Source organism: Achroia grisella, unplaced genomic scaffold, assembly GCF_030625045.1.
Source record: "Achroia grisella isolate CSIRO2021 unplaced genomic scaffold, CSIRO_AGI_Agris_v1 utg918, whole genome shotgun sequence".
NCBI classification, from domain to species: Eukaryota; Metazoa; Arthropoda; class Insecta; order Lepidoptera; family Pyralidae; genus Achroia; species Achroia grisella.
The window spans coordinates 4,131,050-4,153,689 of NW_026713067.1; the positions used below are offsets into that span (position 1 = coordinate 4,131,050).

The window sequence follows — 22,640 nt, forward strand, 5'->3', positions numbered from 1 at the left end:
CTCTGAAAAATGGCGAGCACAATAGATCTATGTAGGTCGCAGTGCTACAGGTCCAAGCACCTGACCATAACTCCAAGAATACAATAAAAAAAAACTCTTTTTAGCCGTATGCTTGTTTGCTTCCATTGCAGTATAAAAATATTATTTATTTATTTTATTTATTAAAACTTTAATGCACAAATACATAAATAAAGGTACACATGGCGGACTTAAGGATTGTTTGACATGATGCCTCCACTTCGCACCGTATTGAGGGTAGGAATTTTACGCTGGAACCTAAGTGGTCTCGGAGAGTGCAGTTTCAGAGGAACTTCCTTCCGAACACTTAGATTGTGGAATGAACTGCTTACCTATGTTTATGTCTCTAAAGACTTCAGTATTTTTCAAGAAGGATATATAAAGGTTTCCTAAGATCCTTCCTAAGATCTTCCCTGGTGTTTCAGACGTCCATGGGCTAGGGTAACCATTTACCGTCAAATTGGCCTTATGTTTGATAGCCACCTACCCACATATTTATGAACCGATAATATATAAAAATTGTCAATAATAGATCATATTTCTCCTAAAAAGGTCGACAACTTGCAATTTCCATGGTGATGCAGCTACTCATGGGCGGTGGTAATCACTTACCATCAACAAGTTCATGCGACGTGGTAATTTTTCCATCATGTAATCAACAAAGTGCTATATATTAATGTATTTAATGTAACGTCAATACGTGAAGCAAAAAATGTTGACCCCTTTTAACAAAAGACTAGGGCCCTCATTGATCACTTCTAATTATATAAACACTTGGCAAACTTAGGCCTGTGCTTAACAAAATTTGCAGATTCTGCCAGGTTGTAGACGAAACGCATAGGACGTGTCGTGACACGTCCTAATTTATTGATACTTAAGAATGCCTCTGACTACCAGAATGTTTAACACAATTTCCTATAGAGAGCACTAGAGGGCTACAATAAATCACACAATTATTTACACTGCGTATATTCGTCACCGCAGTGACAAAAGAAGCGACTAAAATTAAAATTAATGCAATTCCAATACATGGGTTGGGATTCGTCCCAACCCATGTATTGGAATTGTATTTCAAATTTCAACATTCGAAATTCAAACAGCGCGTTTCAATTTTTCTACTAGCGCCATCTAGTAACAGACATGAGAAACAAACCTAGTATTCTGTGATCAGAGAATATATATATAAACACAGAGATTCTGGGATAACAAACATGAGGTATCTTACGTCTGTTTTTCAATTTTATGAACATTCGTAGAAACTAAAATCTTTCTTTATATTACATTGCTGTTATATCGCAGTTGCTCTTTATTTAATAATAATAATAATATCTCAGGACAATTCACACAGCGCCACCTAGTCCCAAGCTAAGCTGAGCTTGTGTTATGGGTACTAGACAACTGATATAAATACGTGGATGCATTTTTTTTTGTAAATAAATACATATTATAAGTAGAAAACATCCTACCGCTACAAACAATCATGCTCATGAATACAAATGTTTGTATCGTGCGAGGAATCGAACCTGCGACCGTCAGATAGTTAAGTTTAGTATAAAACCTCTAGACCACCGAGGCTGTTAATTTGCAGTAGTTGTTATATCACAAAAGCTTCGTTTTTTATTTCTCCATATAAACCTTTCTTAGCAGTTATGAAAATTTAATTTAGAATAGATTAAAATGGTGTAGGACGGCATTTGCCTTTATTAGTTACTAGTTGTTCCCGTGACTTCGTCCGCGTGGAAATTAACTTTATTTCTCTAACATAAAAGAATTTTTCTAAATTAATAGTAGCCTAAGTTACTCCTTATTACATCAGCTAACTGCCAAAAAAAGTCCCGTCAAAATCGGTCCAGCCATTTCAGAGATTAGCCGGAACAAACAGACCGACAGACAGTCAGACAACAATTGTAAAAAATGTTATTTTGGTATATGTACCGTATCTATATTCATATGCATGTAGTAAAAAACGGTTAGTTCAATATTACAAACAGACACTCCAATTTTATTTATATGTATAGATTAAGGTGTCTGATCATCGCTATTTGATACTGGTAATGGGACACTGATATTTATGGAAAAAACTTGTTATATCTCTCAAACATTGGATAATGGGAGGAACTACGAAGAGAAGGCAAGAACGTAGACTGCAAATAAAATGTCGCACTTTTACTATATTTTCATATGTGAAGTATTTAAAAGATCTACAAATAAAGGAAATAAAAGCATTGGGGAAACTAATATTTAATATCTCAAATTTTATAAACATATAGTCAATCATATAATCTGTTCGTCCATAAGTGAAGTGAATCTTCTCATATAATCTCTTCATCCTGAGTGCTGCTTGTGGGAAATGGTACGTTCGGGTTAAACGATTTAATTGAGTATTATCTTATACTACATGTAATACCACAGACAGGATCAGACTGTATTTATTCCATCCCTCTCTTATAGTATTTTAACATTTATTATTTATATTATCATTACAATTATTTTATATCATTAATTTAAAAAGAGCAATAGCAGAGTTTCCTGTCACTTGTTCTCAGCTCAAATTACATTCTGAATTCTAACTGTAGATTTAATTTCTTAGAAGCGTCCAATCTTAATTGACCTACATGTATAAAGGTATTTTGATTTGATTAAGAAACATAATTTGTTTCTAAATGTAATTATCATTGTATGTTTAATTAAAGATAAACTTCATGTACTCGCCTGTATTGATACCTCTGTCTAGCTTATATTATTCCCCAAACAGATTGCTTTGTAAGCAGCCTTTCGGCAAAATAAAAAAAAAAGGCATCATATACATACAAAGAATTACTAAACTTTATCTTTACTATATTTATGGTGTACTTTTATAATTTTATATATAAGTATAATAGATATATATACTGTATGTATTAACCAAATTTACAAAAATCAGTGTTGATCTCTAATCGTCATATTTAACTTATTATTAAATGTCAACGAAGCTATTCATTTTAGTAAATACTACTGTTAAACTAATTTTCGATACTCAATGTCTTGTTTTTTAGTAATAATGTATAATATATAAATTTTTTTAAAGCTTTTAATAGCGATAAAATTTATTTCCTCTTTTAATACTTGTACAAAATTCCAGAAGAAATAGAAATAGAAATAATCTTTATTCAAATAAACTCATTACAAGCACTTTTGAATAGTCCTAATTTGATTCTACCACTCATTCGGAATAAACTTGTGTGTTGCTCTTTTTAATAGATGTTTTTTTATATAAATAATTACAGTATAACAAGTAAGAGGCATGCGACAATCAACATAGAAATCGCTACGCACTCATTATTAGTGTAATCAGATAATATTGTCAGTGCTATGGATTTAAAGTTTTTCTATAAAAACATTATTGTCGTTAACGATTTCTTCAATTTTATAGTAGGCTTTTTTGCAAAGGAACTGTTTTGTTTGATATTTTAATCTTTTTCCTGGCAGATTTATAACAGACTCTGGTATTTTATTGTAAAACCTTACGCAATTGCCATAAAACGAATTACTAACTTTAGCCAAACGACATTTAGGTAAAATCAGTTTGTTATGATTTTGTTATGAGTTAGTGATTGCACCAATAAAAGCTTACGTAACAGGTAAGCTTTTATTGGTGCAATCACTAACTCTTTTGAAACTGTCCATATTCTTCCTGGTATAGATGATATTTTCATAAATGTATTGAGAAGAACACTCTCGCAATGACTCCCTGGAACCCATAGCATAAATGGAGCGAATGGCCCTCTTTTGTAAAGTAAATATTTTATTTATATCAGCTGCTTTGCCTCATTACAAAATACCACACGGCATAATGCTATGGAAATAGCTAAAATAGACAAGTTTAGCCATTGCCACGTCTGTTAATTGTCTAATTCTTCTTACCGCATAAGCGGCAGAACTAAGTCGCCTCGCCAATTTAGTAATATGAGCACCCCATTGCAACTTGGAATCTAATGTGATACCTAGAAATACAGTATCGTCAACAAAATTAATAGGTTTATTGTCCAATACGATTTTCGAATCTACCGGCCTTACATTGGGGAGAGTAAATTTGATACATTTAGTTTTATTTGCATTTAGTCGCATATTATTAGCAGTAAACCATTTTAAAACATAAGAGAGAGCACCGTTTACTTCGTCTATATCATCAATATGTCGATTGACTTTGAATACTAATGAAGTATCATCCGCAAACAGAACTATGTCAGCTATCTTTTCTACCATATAAGGAAGATCGTTTATGTAAACTAAAAATAAGAAAGGGCCTAGAATAGAGCCCTGAGGAACACCCATTTTAATACTAGTTCCCTCAGACTTTACACCATTTATTTCAACAACTTGCATTCTATTATTTAGATAGGATTTCATCATGCTTAGTGCTTCATATCTAATACCGTAATGTTCTAGTTTGAGTAAGAGTGTTTCATAATCAACGCAATAAAATGCTTTTGAGAGGTCACAGAATACACCGATAGCATCCTGAGACCTCTCCCAACAGTCAAAAATGTGTTTCATTAAAGCTACACCAGCGTCAGTAGTTGATTTACCGGCTGTGAAACCAAATTGCCGACTGTGAAGCAGTCTATTTGTTTTAAAGTGTTGAAGCATCTGATTGAGCATAATTTTTTCAAACACTTTACTTAGTACTGGTAAGATAGAAATGGGCCTATAATTATCTACGTCAGTTTTATCCTTGGATTCTTTAATTTTTTTATTTAGATAATTAGACTTTGCTACATTACATACCTTTTTAAAAGTTTTTGAGTATCTTTTTACATAATTTACGAATGTACTATCGAAACGGTATTTTTTTGATCATAAAAATCAAATAATATATTTCTACTTTTAAGAATTCCCTTTGTAGCCCAGTCTGAAAATTTTGTTTTGTTACTAAACGTATAACTTTGTTATACGAAGTACAGTTATACATATCATTACACAGTATAAAACAAAGTCGCTATATATATATATATAAACCTGTACACCCGTGGGAAGCCGGTGCGAATAGCTATTATACAAATAAAAAACGTATCAAGATTAATTAACAATTCAATATTTCTGATAGTAATGAAATGTAATAAAATAAATTGGGAACATGCATACGCGACAATTGGCACTGACCCTGAAAGGCAAATGATTACCACTCCTTCCTTAAAGCTTCTTTCAAGCTTTAAGGAAGGAGTGGTAATCATTTGCCTAAGTCTTATTAACTTGTAAGCCACTTCAGTAACATAAAAAAACACTGAGTCATATTATGACAATTTTTATTCTTCTAAATAATATAATGGGCATATAATTTAGTACGCATGAGGAGTAGGAAAATGACGTGCAAATCTCGCAGCACACTTAATGGCTTCCCATGCCTCTTCGGCAGCTTTCTTAAAGAATTTCGGATACACTTCATATCCTATATTATTATTTACATTTATACCGTTTCCATAACTTGGAAGTTTAATTGTATAAGAATAGAGTACATCTCTTGCAAGAGTTGCGTAATCCATAGCGCTGCCGAATTGTGGTCCTAAAACGTGGGCTATATTTCCAAAAGTATAATCATGATCCTTGCAAGTAAATATATCATTTTTAATCTCAGCCATTCGGGCTGCAAGAAAATTCAATGTAAGTGAGTTAGTGGGCAAATCACCGTTGCCGAATCCAAATAAAATTTGACTTCCAAAACTTTGTAAGTTTAAAAACAGTTTTATGCGGCCTTGATTTAATAATAATATGTCGCGTATAGATTGTGTTTCTATTTCGGATTCTGCATGTTCTCCTCGGAAATTTTCTGAACATGGATTAGTGCTAGGATTTTCATAGAACTCTACATCAAAATTACGATTTATGTTGACGCCAATACATTCATTGTTGTTAATACGCCGATTTTTCGTCCACAGCCTTGATGATATCTATTAAATTATACAAAAAGTCAATTTTAGATTACGTAATTATGATAAATAATTACTCTTTCACCTTCACGGTTGTTATTATGTATGGGGAAAAGCTTTGGCATTGTCTACAGTGAAAATGGTGGAGAACGCATCATTTACAATGCCAACATTTCTCATGGTATTGAAATTTGAATTCAATAAGACAGGCAGCCTACTGCTCATTATATGATTACTTTGGTTTGTTATCGGCGTTTTCATTGCTGGGCAGAAATATAAATAGGCACGACAAAGTTTTAAAATTGTTTGCCATTGCAAGTAAATTTATAAAAAAAACATATTCTGTGAAAATTTCATTTTAAATTGACGACCTCGGTGGTCTAGCTGTTTAGCACACCGCTTTACGTCCGATGGTCGCAGGTTCGATTTCTCGCACGGCACAAACATTTGTATTCATGACTATAATTGTTTGTATCGGTCTGGGTGTTTTCTATGTATAATATGTATGTATTTACGAAAAAAATTATCTATGTATATGTATCAGTTATCTAGTACCCATAACACAAGTTTTAGCTAGCTTAACTTGAGACTAGAAGGCGTTGTGTGAATTGTCTTGAGATTATTATTATTATTAATTCCTCCAGCAATGTTTACGTGATACATTAACACCTTGAGAATATTCATTTAATTTACTTATTTATTACGGTATTGTTTATATGTGGGTTATTGGTTGTTACTAATGTATTTCTGTCATTTCTAATAATATAAAGAAATAATATTTACCCTACTGTATTCGTATCCATCAGGATTGGCTATTGGTAGTATGATCCAATCAATGTCATCAACAAGGTCTTGATCAGTGATATCCGTAACTAATTTGTTAATGGCATGCAATACAACTGGTAACGAGATCCATTCCCTGGCTTGTATTAGAGCTTGTATAAAAACTACTGGTTTATTATACTCCTGTGAAAGGTTATATATATTTTTTGTACACATTATAATAAATCAGATATTTACCACGATACTATTTTCGCTGTTACTAAAGTCATGCCAAGCTGAAGAGGAAACGCCACTACACATCCTATGTGGTTGTAGTCCACTCATGCATAAACGAAATATCTTCAAAGTTTACAGTTATAACGACAAACCAATCTCGCTGTATTACTTAGACTTTAGGATTAGGTGCACAATTTCGTGCTCTGGACAACTGAAATTGTCTTCCCTATTGAAATTTTGACATTTACAAATTTCAATGAAATCTTTTACATCCATTCACACATTTCCTTTTATAACTTTTAACTTTTCTATATTTTTATTATCTATACTAATGTTATAAAGATGTATAGTTTGTAAGGTTATAGAGGTGTGTAGGTTAGGTAAACGATTTTGAAAATTCATTTTAAGTTAGATAGCCCATTTATCGAAGAAGACTATAACAATACCCTACTACCAATAGGTGACAATGAAATAGTCTGGGCCCAAGAAAATGTAGCTAAAACGGGCAAAACGAGACGTTGATGTAGTGGCGTATGTCAGCATATCTGACAATCGAAATAGCAAACAAACTAACGCTACCTGGTGGTAAATGGTAAGGGATGGTAAGGGCCTATACTCTAAAGTGTGCTTGAACACTAGAGTATCTTTAAACAGGACGCATTAGAACGTCACATAAAGGTATTATGTCAGATGGACTTGCTACCAGCTTCATCGTCATCTGCTTCTTCTTTATCCTATTAATTATGGGGGATAGTCGTAATATATTTTCCTCTTCCATCCATCCTTATTCTCAATCTACCCGTTATACACTTACTTCCTCGTCATATCCAGCTAGGTGGCCTCGGTGGTCCTTTACTTCTGATGATCGCGGGTTAGATTCCTAGCACGGTACAAAACAAATTGTAATTATGAGTATGATTGTTTGTAACAGTCTGACTATTTTCTATGTATATTATTTAATTATTTACAAAAAATACTATTGTATCTGAGTACCCATAAACAAGCTCTGCTTAGCTTGAATATGGATGCCGTAGTATAAATTGTCCAGAGGTATTATTATTATATCATCGTTCATATAATTCAACCATCATATAATTTTTTTTGTTGATAAATCAATAACATGCAACCTATGTTATTGATTTATCAACAAAACAAATTATATGGTAATTGTAATATCTGATAGATAATAACAAAGAAAAATAAAAGTTATAAAAAAAATATAAACATCTTACTATGAACTTTGTAGACGATATTCTGATATATTTATGGGCCTGCCTTCGACAGTAGTTCCTTGGCTTAATACATCCACAGACGGGTGGTTTCTGGCCAATTCTTCAAGAAAATCGTTTACCTTAAAGAAACAATAATAATATACCAATACGACTGTCATTCTAGATAGGGTAGTCAGATACATTGACAACTGTCGACATCGCATCGTGAATGCTGCACCTTAAACTCTGAGTTATCCTATATACCTGAAGTATCCTATATACCTGAGTATCAACTCAGGTATATAGGATACTTCAGCTGATCGTTCCGTGAAAGATTGTTAGAAAAGGAAGTGCTAGCAGTATGGAACACTCCTGACTGAAGAAACTGCTGGAATGGTTTGTAGCATAACTTCGCTCTTCAGCGTTATAGTACATGTGCGAAAGAGAAGAAAGCATTATGTCGTCTCTAGCGCACACTGCTGGCGTCATGCGGGCATTAACTGAGCTATGAACAGCGTCTGTGAACAGTAGTGTGGGTCAGTGAGCCTTTAATTAGCAAGACAAATAGTACAAGAGCAACATTAAAATTGACATCATACTGTCCATAATCATCTTCGGTAGGAGTGAGACTTAAAGATCCTTTACGTCTAAAACTATAACCTATACCTCTTCGTATGTATACATCCTGTCAATTGCAATGCCGCCGTTATTATTTCTACCAGAACTGCTATTGGCAGCCTCAGCTAACCGATTTCGTTCCAGCTCCAATAATCTAAAAACAATAATTATAGTAGTAGATTCAGCATAAGAAATATATACCCTTATCTACTATTTTTTAATAGCTGAATAAATCATTGTCTAATGAAAATGATTGATCCTTTTAATAATTTAAATAATTGATCAGTATGTGTATCTTAAACCATTAAGACAATTAGAATTAGTCATGCATAGAATAGTGTTTGTAAGAATAATCGTAAGAGATCTACAAATTACAATATTAATAAATTTTATTATGTTAATAAAAGTAATTTTTTGAATAGTCATCAACACGTCTGTTACATTCCCACATGCTGGAATCTAACTGACCTCGGATAGTGCGGTTGCAGAGGAGCTTCCTGCCGCGTACACTTAGATTGTTGAATGAACTACTAGGTTACCTAGTTAATTAGTTACTATCAGGTGACCCACCAGCTTATTTACTATTCCATTTTCATAAATACAAATTATTTCCGTCACTTCATCAGTAAATCGAATCTAGTGTCTGTTAGCATAAAAACGACCCTGGACTATTCACACAACGCCATCTAGAATTTGAAAAGAATAAGACCTGAGTTTCTTGTCAGTTTTCTTTTACTCGAAAGCACTATGAACTAGTAGTAGATTTAACATATCATAAGAGTCTGTAATAGACCTACATGAATAAAGATATTTTGTTAGATTTGATTTGATATAAATAATTAGATATTTTTTTTCTAGATACAAATTTACAAAATATATATGTATTTGTATCAGTTATCTAGTACCCGTAACACAAGCTTTAGCTGGCTTAACAAGAAGGCGTTGTGTGAATTGTCCTGATTTTATTTTTATTATTTATTATTATACGTACTCAGTCATGTTGCTCACAACAATTTTATGTTCTATCCCGGCTGCGGTAAATTCATTTTCGAATGACATCTTTTGATCATTTTCAACAAGTATCCATCCCTTACGATATGTCAATACGTGGGACCATACATCCAAGTTTAGCTTTCTTTCCAGTTCACCGATTGTCTTCAAATGTTTTATTTTTTTAATTGCAATTTCGTATAAGGTGGAACTGTGAATTATATTCTATTTTTATATAGATATTTTTAATGTGAAAAACATGATATTGTGTGTATGGGTGGAAAGATGTTTGCTACTCTTTCTCGCAAAAACTACTGAATGGATTTTGATGAAATATAACGATAATATAGCTTATACGTCAGAATAACACAGGCTATAATTTAAAAACATATTAAGTAAATTGGGCTAAATATAACAATAAATGTCAAATAGGTGTGATGCAGACGAAGTTGTTATAATTATTCATTACTATCTTACCCATCTTCCGCATTCAATGTGGCAGCCACCAGAGCAAATATAACAACAAAACTGACAATTTTTGAAGCCATTTTAAAACTGCAAATAACGAAACATACTACAACTTATGTCTTTATATACTTTGACTTTATTATACTTATCAGTTAATTTATTAATGTATACTAAATAATCTGATTACGATCTTTGTTGTTATCTTACGATATCACAACGCGGCGTGTTTGTTATTGACAGCCTCGGTGGTCTAGCTGCTTGTATTTGTTATAGGGGGCAATAGGCCGCAACTCATGACGTATCAAACAAACTTTTTCCTTACTTCTTCACAATATAATCTGGGATGAATTGTTAAATAAATACGTAATTTATATGAATTAGGTATCAATTTAAAGTTAACAGTTTTACTTTTAAAATGGTACCATTTTTATAATTCTTAACTAGTTTTTAAGTATTTAAGATCACGCGGAATCAATTCCAAGTTAGTGATTCCATACTTTTGCTCGCGACTATATAGGGTCGGGCCTGGAAGGGATTGCCTCCGTTGTCAGTTGATGGCGGGGACGATGTTTTGAAGGCTTGACTCCACTAGAACCGATGCAGAACCTTGTCTTCTAAAGCTTGACTACAATATTCACTGCCTAAGGGCTAGCCCAGCACAAACTGTTATTAAAATTTAAATTGTACAGTGTCAGTTGAATGGAAACAATATAGTTAATTAAATATTATATTTATGCCTTAATTGAAATGATAGAATGGACAGGAGATGAAATCTTATTTTAAAATGTAAATCTTTCTATCGTTCTAATTGGCTTATAATATATTACGTTTTTAAACTTTAAACCTTATTTGTTATAGCCAGTGACGCACGGGCCCAATATTTGAGGTTTTTCTATAATTAAAACTAAGACATCTCCTAAAGTGTTCGTTGAAATCAAACGATGTAAAGGACCTGTCTTTTTCGAAATTAAACAGTTATTTGGGAAAACGCCCGTCTGTATCCGCACTGTCCGAGACCACTTAGGTTCTACCTTGTGAGGATGAATTCCCTGTCGATGGCGAGCAGTGCGATGATAAAAGGTAGCTGTGTGCATCATGTCGAACAATTTTTCAGAACACAGTCCATGGTATATTCGGTAGAACATACAAACCGAAGCGAAGTCTCACCTCAAGCTAAGTGGTTAGATACCGCCACAGAGATCGGGATCATCGACTGATTCTCATAGCATGTCTCTGAATCGAGTCAAAAGAACCGAGCTGGTATCCAGGTTCTCCTGCCCAAAGATGAGAGCAGTACCTACTCCATGTGCGGCCGAACCTGAGACTTATATAAGAGGAGTCTCTGGTCCGCAGTGAAGTACCGCTTCACTCCGGACCAGAGACTTCGCTCTATTGAGCACACCAAGCTTTTTGAATGCCAGCTTCACCTTTTCTTCAAGGTGACTGCGGAACTCAACAGTACTAGAGATGTCGACACCGAGAATCCCAATACTCTTAGAGATTGTAACGGACACTCTCGTCACACTGTTGATTTTTATCCGCCGCGCCGAATCCAATAATTAAAGTACAAGATAAATAATTTAGTTATCAAAATAGCCACCTGGGGCCGTATTATGAACTCTTATTCCCATTCAGTTTACGGCTTAAACTGAACTGCCTGGCGATTTCGTATTACGAACGCTATTAGCCAGCCAGTCAGCGGTCACGTGACAGCTGAACGTCTTCTGCCCGAAAACTGACCGGCTATTTCGTATTATGAGCGTTTCATTTGACAGATCTAAGCGGACGCAACTGTCAAAAAGACCGTTTAAAAACAATTCAGTTTACGGTGGCTTCATATTAGCTTTTATAGAATTGTTTTCTAATTTATAGCTTCATTATTGTAATTTGGTTATTATTTCTATTTCTATGTCAGTTTTTATTATGTTTAAAACATGTTTGTGCAGTTATTTCGATTGTTTTTGTTTCGTTTTAATTTTAATTATGTGTGATGAACTCGAAGTATTGGAGTTTTTGGAAATGTGTGCACCCTACGAAAAAGAAGTAAGGAAAGTGAAAAGACGGTGATTACGCGACCAATCCAATCAAAATGAACAATTTAGAAAACGTTATAATCTAAATAAAGATTTGGTGCGTAATATGCGTGCGAACTCATATGCCGGTATCATCGAAATTTACAGACCTACCAGTGGAAACTAAGGTATAATGTATTGTAATTATTTCACTAAATCACTAGCTGACTATGTCAGGTTTTAGTAGGATTATTATTTATGCTACAGGCATATTTATCAACGGCCTATTAGTGATATTGCTGTTCATTCTTTAGTACAGCCAATGGCAAATAACCGATTTATTGCATTTACCCATCGTTCATACATCCAAAAGTAAATACATATATAAAATTCCAAGGACATCTGAGTAAAGGATAGATAATAAATATTCAAAGGTATCTATTTCTATACAATTAGCAACTCTATGAGTACCATGTAACATACCATATGATATAGTGATAATATATATGGTAAAATGTATGCATACAAGTAAAGCCTAGAAAGCAAGTATACAAGTATACAACAGTCTGATGATGTGCAGTCTCTCCGGCACTTTCCTCCGAGGACAATTAATTAAATTAAATTAATTATATTTTAGGTTTTATAATTGGAATTTGGAATGCTGGGTGTATTGGGCTGTATTTGACTGTACACATGCCACCCCATTGTAAATTAAGAAGAGATATTACTGTAGAAAACAATACCATTCATTAAATATATAATTGGTAAGTGAAATATAAATTAAAAGACATGTTTAATAATATAAGCACTTTTAATATCTTTTTTTTTAATATAATTATATACATTAACAATAAACAAGATTTTAGACATGCAAAATATGTTAATGATTATACATCTCTAAAGCTACTTATATACTAACAATAAATTGTTTACTTAAATATTAAATGACCATAACACTTAGACATATGTTTCAAATAATATTTATCCATTAATTATTCTCTTATGTTTCAAATAATCTTCATCTATGTAATTAATCTGGAAAAAAAATTTAGGTTAGTAATGCTGACATGGAGATTATAAGTGTGGATGCCAACTGGAACTGGAGCTACTCATGACATTTGGGCAAAGCAATATTAGGCAACATCTAGAGGACTTAAGCTGGAATAAATCCTTATGATTACTTGGTAAGCACAAAATTTTATTATGAAACTATAAACATCATTAAATCTAAGCTCTAAACTTCAGTAATTTAGAAACATAGTTATTTATCAGCACCAACAGTTATTGTGCTGTGTTTTTAATGAAATAATACTTTTTGTAAATAAATATTAATATTATAGTATATAATATGTTGTTTTTTTTTTTAGGAGATCCAGGATATGCTTTGGAGAAGTATACTCCCATCTCAAATGTTATATCAGGACCACAAGAAGCATATTACACTGTAAGAACATGGAATATCATTGAGAGCACAATTGGGCTTCTAGATTTAGATGCCTACATGTACTTTGAGCTCTTATAGAGAACTAAATGAAGGTCTAGCTGCTAGACAAACCCATGTTGTTTAGTTGTGGAACTAAGAAATTGAAACATTTATAAATAATAATATTGTTAATAGCTCAATGTTTTAATTATTTGTTTTTATAATAAATGATATAGGTACATTATTTATGTCTTTTATTGGTAGTTATAATTAAAGGGATATGATAATTTTATTATATACTAGTAATACCTATGACTTTGTCCATATGGCATACCTAGTTTTTGTTAAAATAAATAAAATATCTCAAATAAAAGCAACTTGTTACTCCTTTACACAACTCATTACATATGACAGTGAAAGTATCCCTCAAATTTGGCCCAGCTGTTTCAAAGATTAGCAAGAACAAACAAATGGACAGACAACTATTTTTTTTTAATGTCATTTATCTTACCTTCTATATGTATGCATTTACTGAAAAGCTGTTGTATGGTGAACTTCAAAATTACAAACAGATACTTCAATTTATTTGCATAGATACATGTGTTTCAGATTTTACTGAGATTCCTATTAAATGAAATAAATTAAAATTCAGATGGTTACCTTATAACACTTAAACTTGACAATCCTTTCCAGTCTTTAAAACCCCTATGTAATTGTTGAGCGACGTCCTCACACAAGCGATTGGTATGGTTTCTTGGGCGGACTTATTAAAGCCACTTGCCATTTCCCTATGGGATTTTAAAAATCCCATATAATTTCAAATTACCGGTACGATACACGACGTAGGCGAGAGGTTTCAGTCCGTGATCTACAATTTAGTTAGATAAATATACAAATATAAACATTTAAATATTTGCATCATTTTAAAAAAACATTACTAAGAAAATGTTAGGAATACTTACGTTACATTAGGTATATTTTTCACAACAATTGAATTATTAAATTTAACTTGCGTATAAAGTCATGGAAAGGCTAAGTTTCAAATTGTACATTAAAATCAGAATTAAGTACTTTGCGCGGAATTTTAAGTAGATGCACAAAGTTCGTTTGGATATTATAATGAAAATATTTTTTACAAATAAATCCGAATTATTAAAAAAGACAATAAAACTGTCTGGAATATTTTTGTATATTACACAAATTCTACCATTGTATCTTAATTACTGTTTTCTATATTTAATTTACATTTATTTAATTAATATTTTGTCCAAAAAGTGATACACAAAAACTCAACTTAACGTTGCAACGAATGTATGCGTATCCGAACGCAGCGCGAGAAAATCCACTAACCAGCCAGAGACAAACTATCCAGGCAGAATACGGTTTGAATTTGGACCCTCATAATACGAAAAGAACAATTCAGTTCAAGGCCGTAAACTGAACTGCCAGAAAACTGACTGGATTTTAAAGAGTTCATAATACGCCCCCTGTAGTGTTGTTAAGAGAGCCAATACCAATGGCAAAATAAATTGGAAACATGCATACGCGATAATTGGCACTGACCCTGAAAGGCCTTTCAGGGTTTTCAGCCTCAGGAGGGAGTGGTAATTATTACCTATGCACTTGTAAGCTACATCAGTAACATAAAAAAACGCTAAGTAATATTATGAAAAATTTTATTCTTCTGAATAATATAATATAATGGGCATATAATTTAGTACGTATATTAAGGAGAAGGATATTCGAAATCACGTACAAATCTCGCAGCAATCTTAATGGCTTCCCACGCCTCTTCCGCAGCTTTCTCAAAGAATTTAGGATCTACTAGATATCCTAATTCATTATTTACATTTATACCGTTTCCATAACTTGGAAGTTTAATTGTATAAGAATGGAGTACATCTCGTGCGCGAGTTGCGTAATCCATAGCGCTGCCAAATTCTGGTCCTAAAACGTTGGCTATATTTCCAACAATATAATCATGATCCTTACAAGTAAGTATATTATTTTTAGTCTCAGCCATTTGGACTGCAAGAAAATTCAATATAATTGAGTTACTGGGTAAAATACCATTGCCGAATCCATATAAAATTTGACTTCCAAAACTTTGTAAGTTTAAAAACAGTTGTATGCGGCCTTGATTTAATAATAATATGTCGCGTATAGATCGTGTTTCTATTTCGGATTCTGCACGTTGTCCTCGGAAATTTTCTGAACATGGATTAGTGCTAGGATTTTCATAGAACTCTACATCAAAATTACGATTTATGTTGACGCCAATACATTCATTGTTGTTAATACGTCGATTTTTCGTCCACAGCCTTGACGATATCTGTTAAATTAAAAAAAGGTCTATTTTAGGTTACGTAATTATAATAAACGATTACTCTTTCGCCTTCACGCCTTATACGGGGAAAAGGTTTGGCAATGTCTACAGTGAACATTGTGGAGAATGTATCCTTTAAAATGCCAACATTTCTCATGATATTGAAATTTGAATTGAATGAGGCAGACAGCCTCACTGCTCACTATAGGATTACTTTGGTTTGTTATCGGCGTTTCCATTGCTGGAGAGTCAGTCAGAAATATAAATTGGCACGACAAAGTTTTAAAATTGTTTGCCATTACAAGTAAATTTATAAAAAATCATATTCTGTGAAAATTTCATTTTAATTCCTCCAGCAATTTTTATGTGATACATTAACACACAAACAGATAAAGTGTTTTCCCTTCATCACCATTTAATTTACTTATTTATTACGGTATTATTTATATGTGGGTTATTGGTTGCTACTAATGTATTTTTATCATTTCTAATAATATAAAGAAATAATATTTACCCTACTGAATTCATATCCATCCGGATTGGCTATTGGTAGTATGATCCAATCAATATCATCAACAACATCTTGATCAGTGATATCCGTAACTAATTTGTTAATAGCATGCAATACAACTGGTAACGAGATCCATTCCCTGGCTTGTATTAGAGCTTGTATAAAAACTACAGGTTTATTAAACTCCTGTGAAAGATTGAATATATTTGTTTTTATACACATTATAATAAATGAGATATTTACCACAATACTATTGCTTAAGAGTTACTAAAGTCATACCAAGCTGAAACGCCACTAAATATCCTATGTGGTTGAAGCCCACTCATGCATAAACGAAATATCTCTTTTGAAAAGTTTACAGTCTATGCTGAGGAAGTAAAAACCATCGCTCCCAAGAATATGCTTAAATTTGGGTCTCTGACGGAATTAGGTAGCGAACTCTAAAAAATGGCGAGCATAATATATCTATGTAGGTCGCAGTGCTACAGGTCCAAGCATCTAACAATAGCCCAAACCTCACAATTAAAAAAAAACGTTCTGCTCACGAGTAAGATACAGACGGTGGTGGTTGTAAACAATCAGTGTCCCTCATGATAGTCACAACAAAATTGTCATCTGGAGCAAATGGACAAACGCGTATAGACTGCTGCGTTACATTATATCAACCGTAATGAAAAGTTTTGGATCTTGTACGACAATCGGAAACGCTCATCGCAATGATTGAACCCTGGCGAACCAGGCAAATCCTGCCCCAAGCGAAAATTGACTCAAAAGAAGTTACGACTGAACGTTTGGTGGACTAGTGCCGGGAAGAGTTGTTTCATTTGGCTCTCATCTTAAATCTGGCCAGACGATTACGGCATATGTTGTATTATCAGCGATAGCAAATAATGATGGAAAAAGTAGCTTCTAGACAACTGAGGCTGGTCAATCGCTGTAGGCCACTGCAGCTTCGGACAACGCTAGACACACACTGCACAACAGACAGTTACTAAATTAGAAGAGCTTCAATTGGAATGTCTACGACATCCATTGTACTCCCTGGACATTGCTCCAACAGATTACTATTTTTTTCGAAATTTGGATAATCTTGCAAGGGAAAACATTCAACTCTAATGGGGCAGTCCAAAGCGCCTTCAAATATTTTATTGATCCCGTCCGAATGGTTTTTTAGTAAAGTGATCAATGAATTACCTATAAGATGGCAAAAGTGCATAAATAGCAATGGTACATACTTTGATTAAATAAATATATTTTATTTTGAAAAAATCGACTTTAGGTTACTCCCTCACAAAACGACAATTTCATATGTTAGGACCTAATATACTAAATACGTAAAGCGATATTGAAAATTCTTTTAGTGTTGGATAGCTCATTTTACGAGGAAGACTGTAGATTATATAACGATACCACACTATGAAATGGTAGGGGACCATGAAAAATGTAGCAAAAAAGGTGGGAAGGAGATGCTGATGTAGTGGCGTGGGTCAGCTAGTCTTACATATATTATATTTAGATCTCTGCCTTATTTTATGTAATCAAAATACAAACATACTGATGTTACCTGGTGGTGAGTCGTAGGGAAAGCCTATATACTAAAACTAAAATCAATCTAATGTGTGCTTAAACATTTTAAGGTATCTTTAAACGGGATGCATTAGGTTACCACTTGCCACCAGGTTCATCGTCATCTGCTTCTTCTTCATCCCATTCATTAGGATGTCTTTATTCTCAATCTTCTCGTTATACACATATTATTGTTATTATATCATCGTTCACATAATCCATCCATCAGGGTGCATGTCATTGATTTATCAACACAAAAATATATTATTTATATGGTAATTAGATAACAGTAGAGATGAATAAAATTTATAAAAAAAATATTATAAACGTCTAACCATAAAATTTGTGGACGATATTCTGATATATTTAATGGGTCTGCCTTCGATGGTAGTTCCTTGGCTTAATACATCCACAGACGGGTGGTTTCTGGCCAATTCTTCAAGAAATCCACAGACGGGTGGTTTCTGGCCAATTCTTCAAGAAAATTGTTTACCTTAGAGAAATAATAATCTTTATTAACAATAATATTATATCTTCAAGACTGGATTCCAGATAGGATAGTCAGATATATTGACAACTGTCGACATCGCGTCAACATTTAAATCGGCTGCGTTCAAAACGACAGATAGACCTCTGTCTATTTTACTTTCGCGATGATAATATCTTCGATATTTATATCTTCAAGTTATTCAGATAGGATAGTCAGATATATTGTCAACTGTCGACATGTCAAGTTTTGTCTTGATATATATATATACTCAGGTACACAGAATACTTCAGCTGATCGTTCCGTGAAAGATTGATAGAAAAAGAAGTGCCAACAGAAAGGGACACTCCTAACTGAAGAATGGTTTGTAGTATAACCGCGCTCTTAAGAGTAGTACATGTGGGAATGAGATGAAAGCATTATGTCGTCTCTAGCGCACACTGCTGGCGTCTTACGGGCATTAAGCTGTGAACAGTGGTGTGGGTTAGTGAGCCTTAATTAGCAAGCCACACAGTATAAGAGCAACCCTAAAAATAAAATTAACATTGTACATCATCATCGTCGGTAGAAGTAAAACTTAAAGATCCGTTACCACTAAAACTGTAACATTTACCTCTTCGTATGTATACATCTTGTCAATTGCAATGCCACCGTTATCATTTCTACCAGAACTGCTATTGGCAGCTTCAGCTAATCGATTTCGTTCCAGCTCAAATAATCTAAAAACAATAATTATAATAGTAGATTCTTTAACAAATAGTATCTACCTATCTATCATCTACTATTTGTTAATGCACCCCGAACTAATAGAGTTAACATATCATAAGAGTAATACCTATATGAAGAAAGATATTTTGATTAGATTAGATTTGATTTGATATAAATACTTACTTTTTGTAAACACAAACATAAAATTCAAAGAAAATATGCAGACCGTTACCAGAATTCTTATTATAATGTATTCATGAGTATAATTGTTTGTATCGGTCTGAGTGTTTCCTATGTATATATTTACAAAAAAATATATAGTATAGTATATGTATTTGTATCAGTTATTTAGTACCCATAACACAAGTTTTAGCTAGCTTAACTTGAAGCTAGCTTAACTAGACGACGCTGTGTGAATTGTCTTGAGCTTATTATTTATTATTATACGTACTCGTTCATGTTGTTCACAACAATTTTATGTTCTATCCCGGCTGCAGTAAATTCATTTTCGAATGACATCCTTTGATCTTTTCCAACAAGTATCCATCCCTTACGATATGTCAATATGTGGGACCATACATCCAAGTTTAGTTTTCTTTCCAATTCACCAATTGTCTTTAACTGTTTTATGTTTTTAATTGCAATTTCGTATAAGGTGGAACTGAAAGAAACATTACATTTTTATATTTATAATATAGACTAACTGACCTCGCCTATGCACGACAAGAATCTGCAGATTCTGCCAAATTGAAGAGGAAACGCCGCTTCACATCCTGTGTGGCTGTAGCCCACTCATGCATAAACGAAATATCTCCTTTAGAAAGTTTACACACTTTCCCAAGGAGATAAAAACCATCGCTCCTAAAAATATCCTTCAATTCTTGTCCCTGACGGGTCTAGGTAGCGAACTTTGAAAAAGAGCGAGCACAATAGATCTATGTAGGTCGCAGTGCTACAGCTGCTACACATCTGACAATAGTCCAAACAACCCAATAAAAAAAATAAAAAAATAAACTGATCCCGCAAACGTTGTGATAGAAGGGTGAAAATTTAAGCTTGTATTTTTAAGGCCAAAACGAAATATCTTATTGTTAGAAATTTATATATATTAAAAATAATACTATACCAACATGTATCTGCTCAACAATACATACAGGAAATAGATACTAAACGTAGGTAAGATAAAATATTTACTACAATAGCATGCAAATCCTCTTTTGGGCAACGTCGATTAAAATTCGGATAGTAAAAATTAAAGTACGTCAAAGCTACGTAAAAATTATGTAATTGAACCAACCATTGTGGAAGGAAATAACATCTGTACTACAGGGATTCTCTAGCACAGATGTTACGACCTATAAATGAATGATATTGTGTAAAACTGAATAAAATGTATACGTTTAATATTATTACTAAACAAACGATCACAAATAAATAATATAAATTTAGTGAATTTTAACTTTTCTAAGCTAGAATATATACTAATATTATAAAGAGGTAAAGTTTGCAAGTTTTTTTATTTGGGGAAATCTGTGATCCGATTTTAACCTCTGACCTTCTGAATATGCTTTTAAAATTTCATAAAAATCGGTCAATCCGTTTCGGAGGAGTAAGGTAACTAATATTGTGACACGAGAATATTATATCATCATCATCATCTGCTTCTTCCTTATCCCATTTATTTGGGGTCGGCGTAATATGTTTTTCGCTTCCATTCATCACGAGAATTTTATATATATCAGATATTATACAATATCCCTGGACTATAGACATAGCGCCATCTATTGCCAAATTAAGCAGAGCTTGTGTTATGAGTATTAGCGAATTTATACAACATTACAAACATAATTTCTTTGTGATTACACAAAGAAATTATGTTTGTTATTGTTGTCTTTTAAAATAATAATATTTTTAGTTATCAAATCTTTACGTAGTATAAATTCAGTTGTTTCGGCTATCTGTTCGCTTAGATCTTTTAAACTACGCAACGGATTTTAATGCAGTTTTTAGCAGTAGACTGATTCTGGAAGAAAAATTCTATCTTAATAATAATCTAATCTTAATAAACGCGAAAGTTTGTGAGTATGGATGGGTGGATGAATGTTTATTAATCTTTCACGTAAAAACTACAGAACGGGTTTTGATGAAACATGACAGTAATATAGCGTATGGTACACATTGAAATAACACATGCTATAATTCAAAAAGACAATAATGTAAATTGGGCGAAATATAACGATAAGATAAGTGATAAAGACAAAGTTGCAGGGATAAAGATTATTAATAACTATCTTACCCATCTTCTGCATTCAATGTGGCAGCCACCAGAGCAAATATAAAAATAAAACTGACAATTTTTAAAGCCATTTTAAAACTGCAAATAACGAAACATACTACAACTTATGTCTTTATATACTTTGACTTTATTATACTTATCAGTTAATTTATTAATGTATACTAAATAATCTGATTCCGATCTTTGTTGTTATCTTACGATATCATAACGCGGCGTGTTTATTAGTGACGGCCTCGGTAGTCTGGCGGTTTACCACACCGATTTACTGCCGATGGTCGCCGGTTCTGTTTTGGGTGTTTTCAATGCACACAGACATGGTCAAATGCAACTCTATATAGTTAATTGAATATTATATTAATGCCTTAATTAAAATGATGGAATGGACAGGAGGTGAAATATTGTTACAAAAATATTTTATTATAAAACGTATCTTTCTATTCCTTTTATTATACTACATTTTTAAACTCTAAATTTCACTTGTTATATCGAATATCAACCCACCCCGGATTCGCACGGCCCGATATTTGAGGTTTTTCTATTAATAAAGCTATCTCATAAAGTATTCGTTGAAAACAAATGATTTTGTAAGATTAAAAAAAAAACAATTCAATATAAAGTTTGAATTGCCTCTCTGTTAGATTTAGCGTAGATTCTGGCAGTTTATTATAGAATCTTACGCAATGACCATAAAATGAATTACTTTGTCTATACGGCATTTAGATAAAATTAACTTATTTTTATTGCGTAAGTTTCTACTTGTACAGTCTTTAAGTTTCTTCAAACTATCTAAGGTTTTCCTTGTATACATAATATTTTCATAAATGTACTGTGAGGCAACGATGAGGATATTTGATTCTTTGAAGCATTGACGTAATGACTCTCTAGAACCCGTACCATAAATAGAACGTATGGCTCTCTTTTGTAAAATAAATATAGTATTTACATCGGCAGCTTTACCCCACAGCAGTATGCCATATGACATAATGCTATGGAAATAACTAAAATATACAAGTTTTGCCGTCGCCACGTCTGTTAATTGCCTTATCCTTCTAATTGCATAAGCAGCAGAACTAAGTCTACTGGCTAATTTTGAAATATGGG

The 22,640-nt window shown here is 33.0% G+C and overlaps 1 protein-coding gene, 1 long non-coding RNA gene and 1 pseudogene across 2 annotated transcripts; 1 reads left to right on the forward strand and 2 right to left on the reverse strand.

Annotated features, from left to right (window-relative positions):
* Window positions 1–5,336: 5,336 nt before the first annotated feature.
* LOC131853946 (carboxypeptidase B-like) lies at window positions 5,337–10,290 on the reverse strand (annotated as a pseudogene).
* Window positions 10,291–11,808: 1,518 nt separating this feature from the next.
* Window positions 11,809–13,352, forward strand: LOC131853979 (uncharacterized). The gene is made up of 3 exons (XR_009358012.1): window positions 11,809–12,410; window positions 12,860–12,986; window positions 13,275–13,352. It is a non-coding gene; the product is annotated as an uncharacterized LOC131853979 (long non-coding RNA).
* A 2,019-nt stretch (window positions 13,353–15,371) lies between these two features.
* Window positions 15,372–21,610, reverse strand: LOC131853947 (carboxypeptidase B-like). Its single transcript, XM_059205037.1, has 6 exons — window positions 21,540–21,610; window positions 19,695–19,904; window positions 19,143–19,254; window positions 18,384–18,512; window positions 16,486–16,668; window positions 15,372–15,977 (listed from the first exon to the last, which is right to left on the reverse strand). The coding sequence occupies exons 1-6, from the start codon at window positions 21,608–21,610 to the stop codon at window positions 15,372–15,374; spliced, it is 1,311 nt and encodes a 436-aa protein (XP_059061020.1).
* Between the last annotated feature and the right edge of the window lie 1,030 nt (window positions 21,611–22,640).

Coding starts and splice junctions, on each gene's coding strand:
- LOC131853947 (XM_059205037.1), bottom strand. CDS start 21,610: ATGGCTTTAAAAATTGTCAGTTTTATTTTTATATTTGCTCTGGTGGCT. Junction 19,255..19,694: donor GTTGTGAACAACATGAACGA/GTACGTATAATA, acceptor TATTGTTTTTAG/ATTATTTGAGCTGGAACGAA. Junction 18,513..19,142: donor ATACATACGAAGAGGTAAAT/GTTACAGTTTTA, acceptor AGAATTGGCCAG/AAACCACCCGTCTGTGGATT.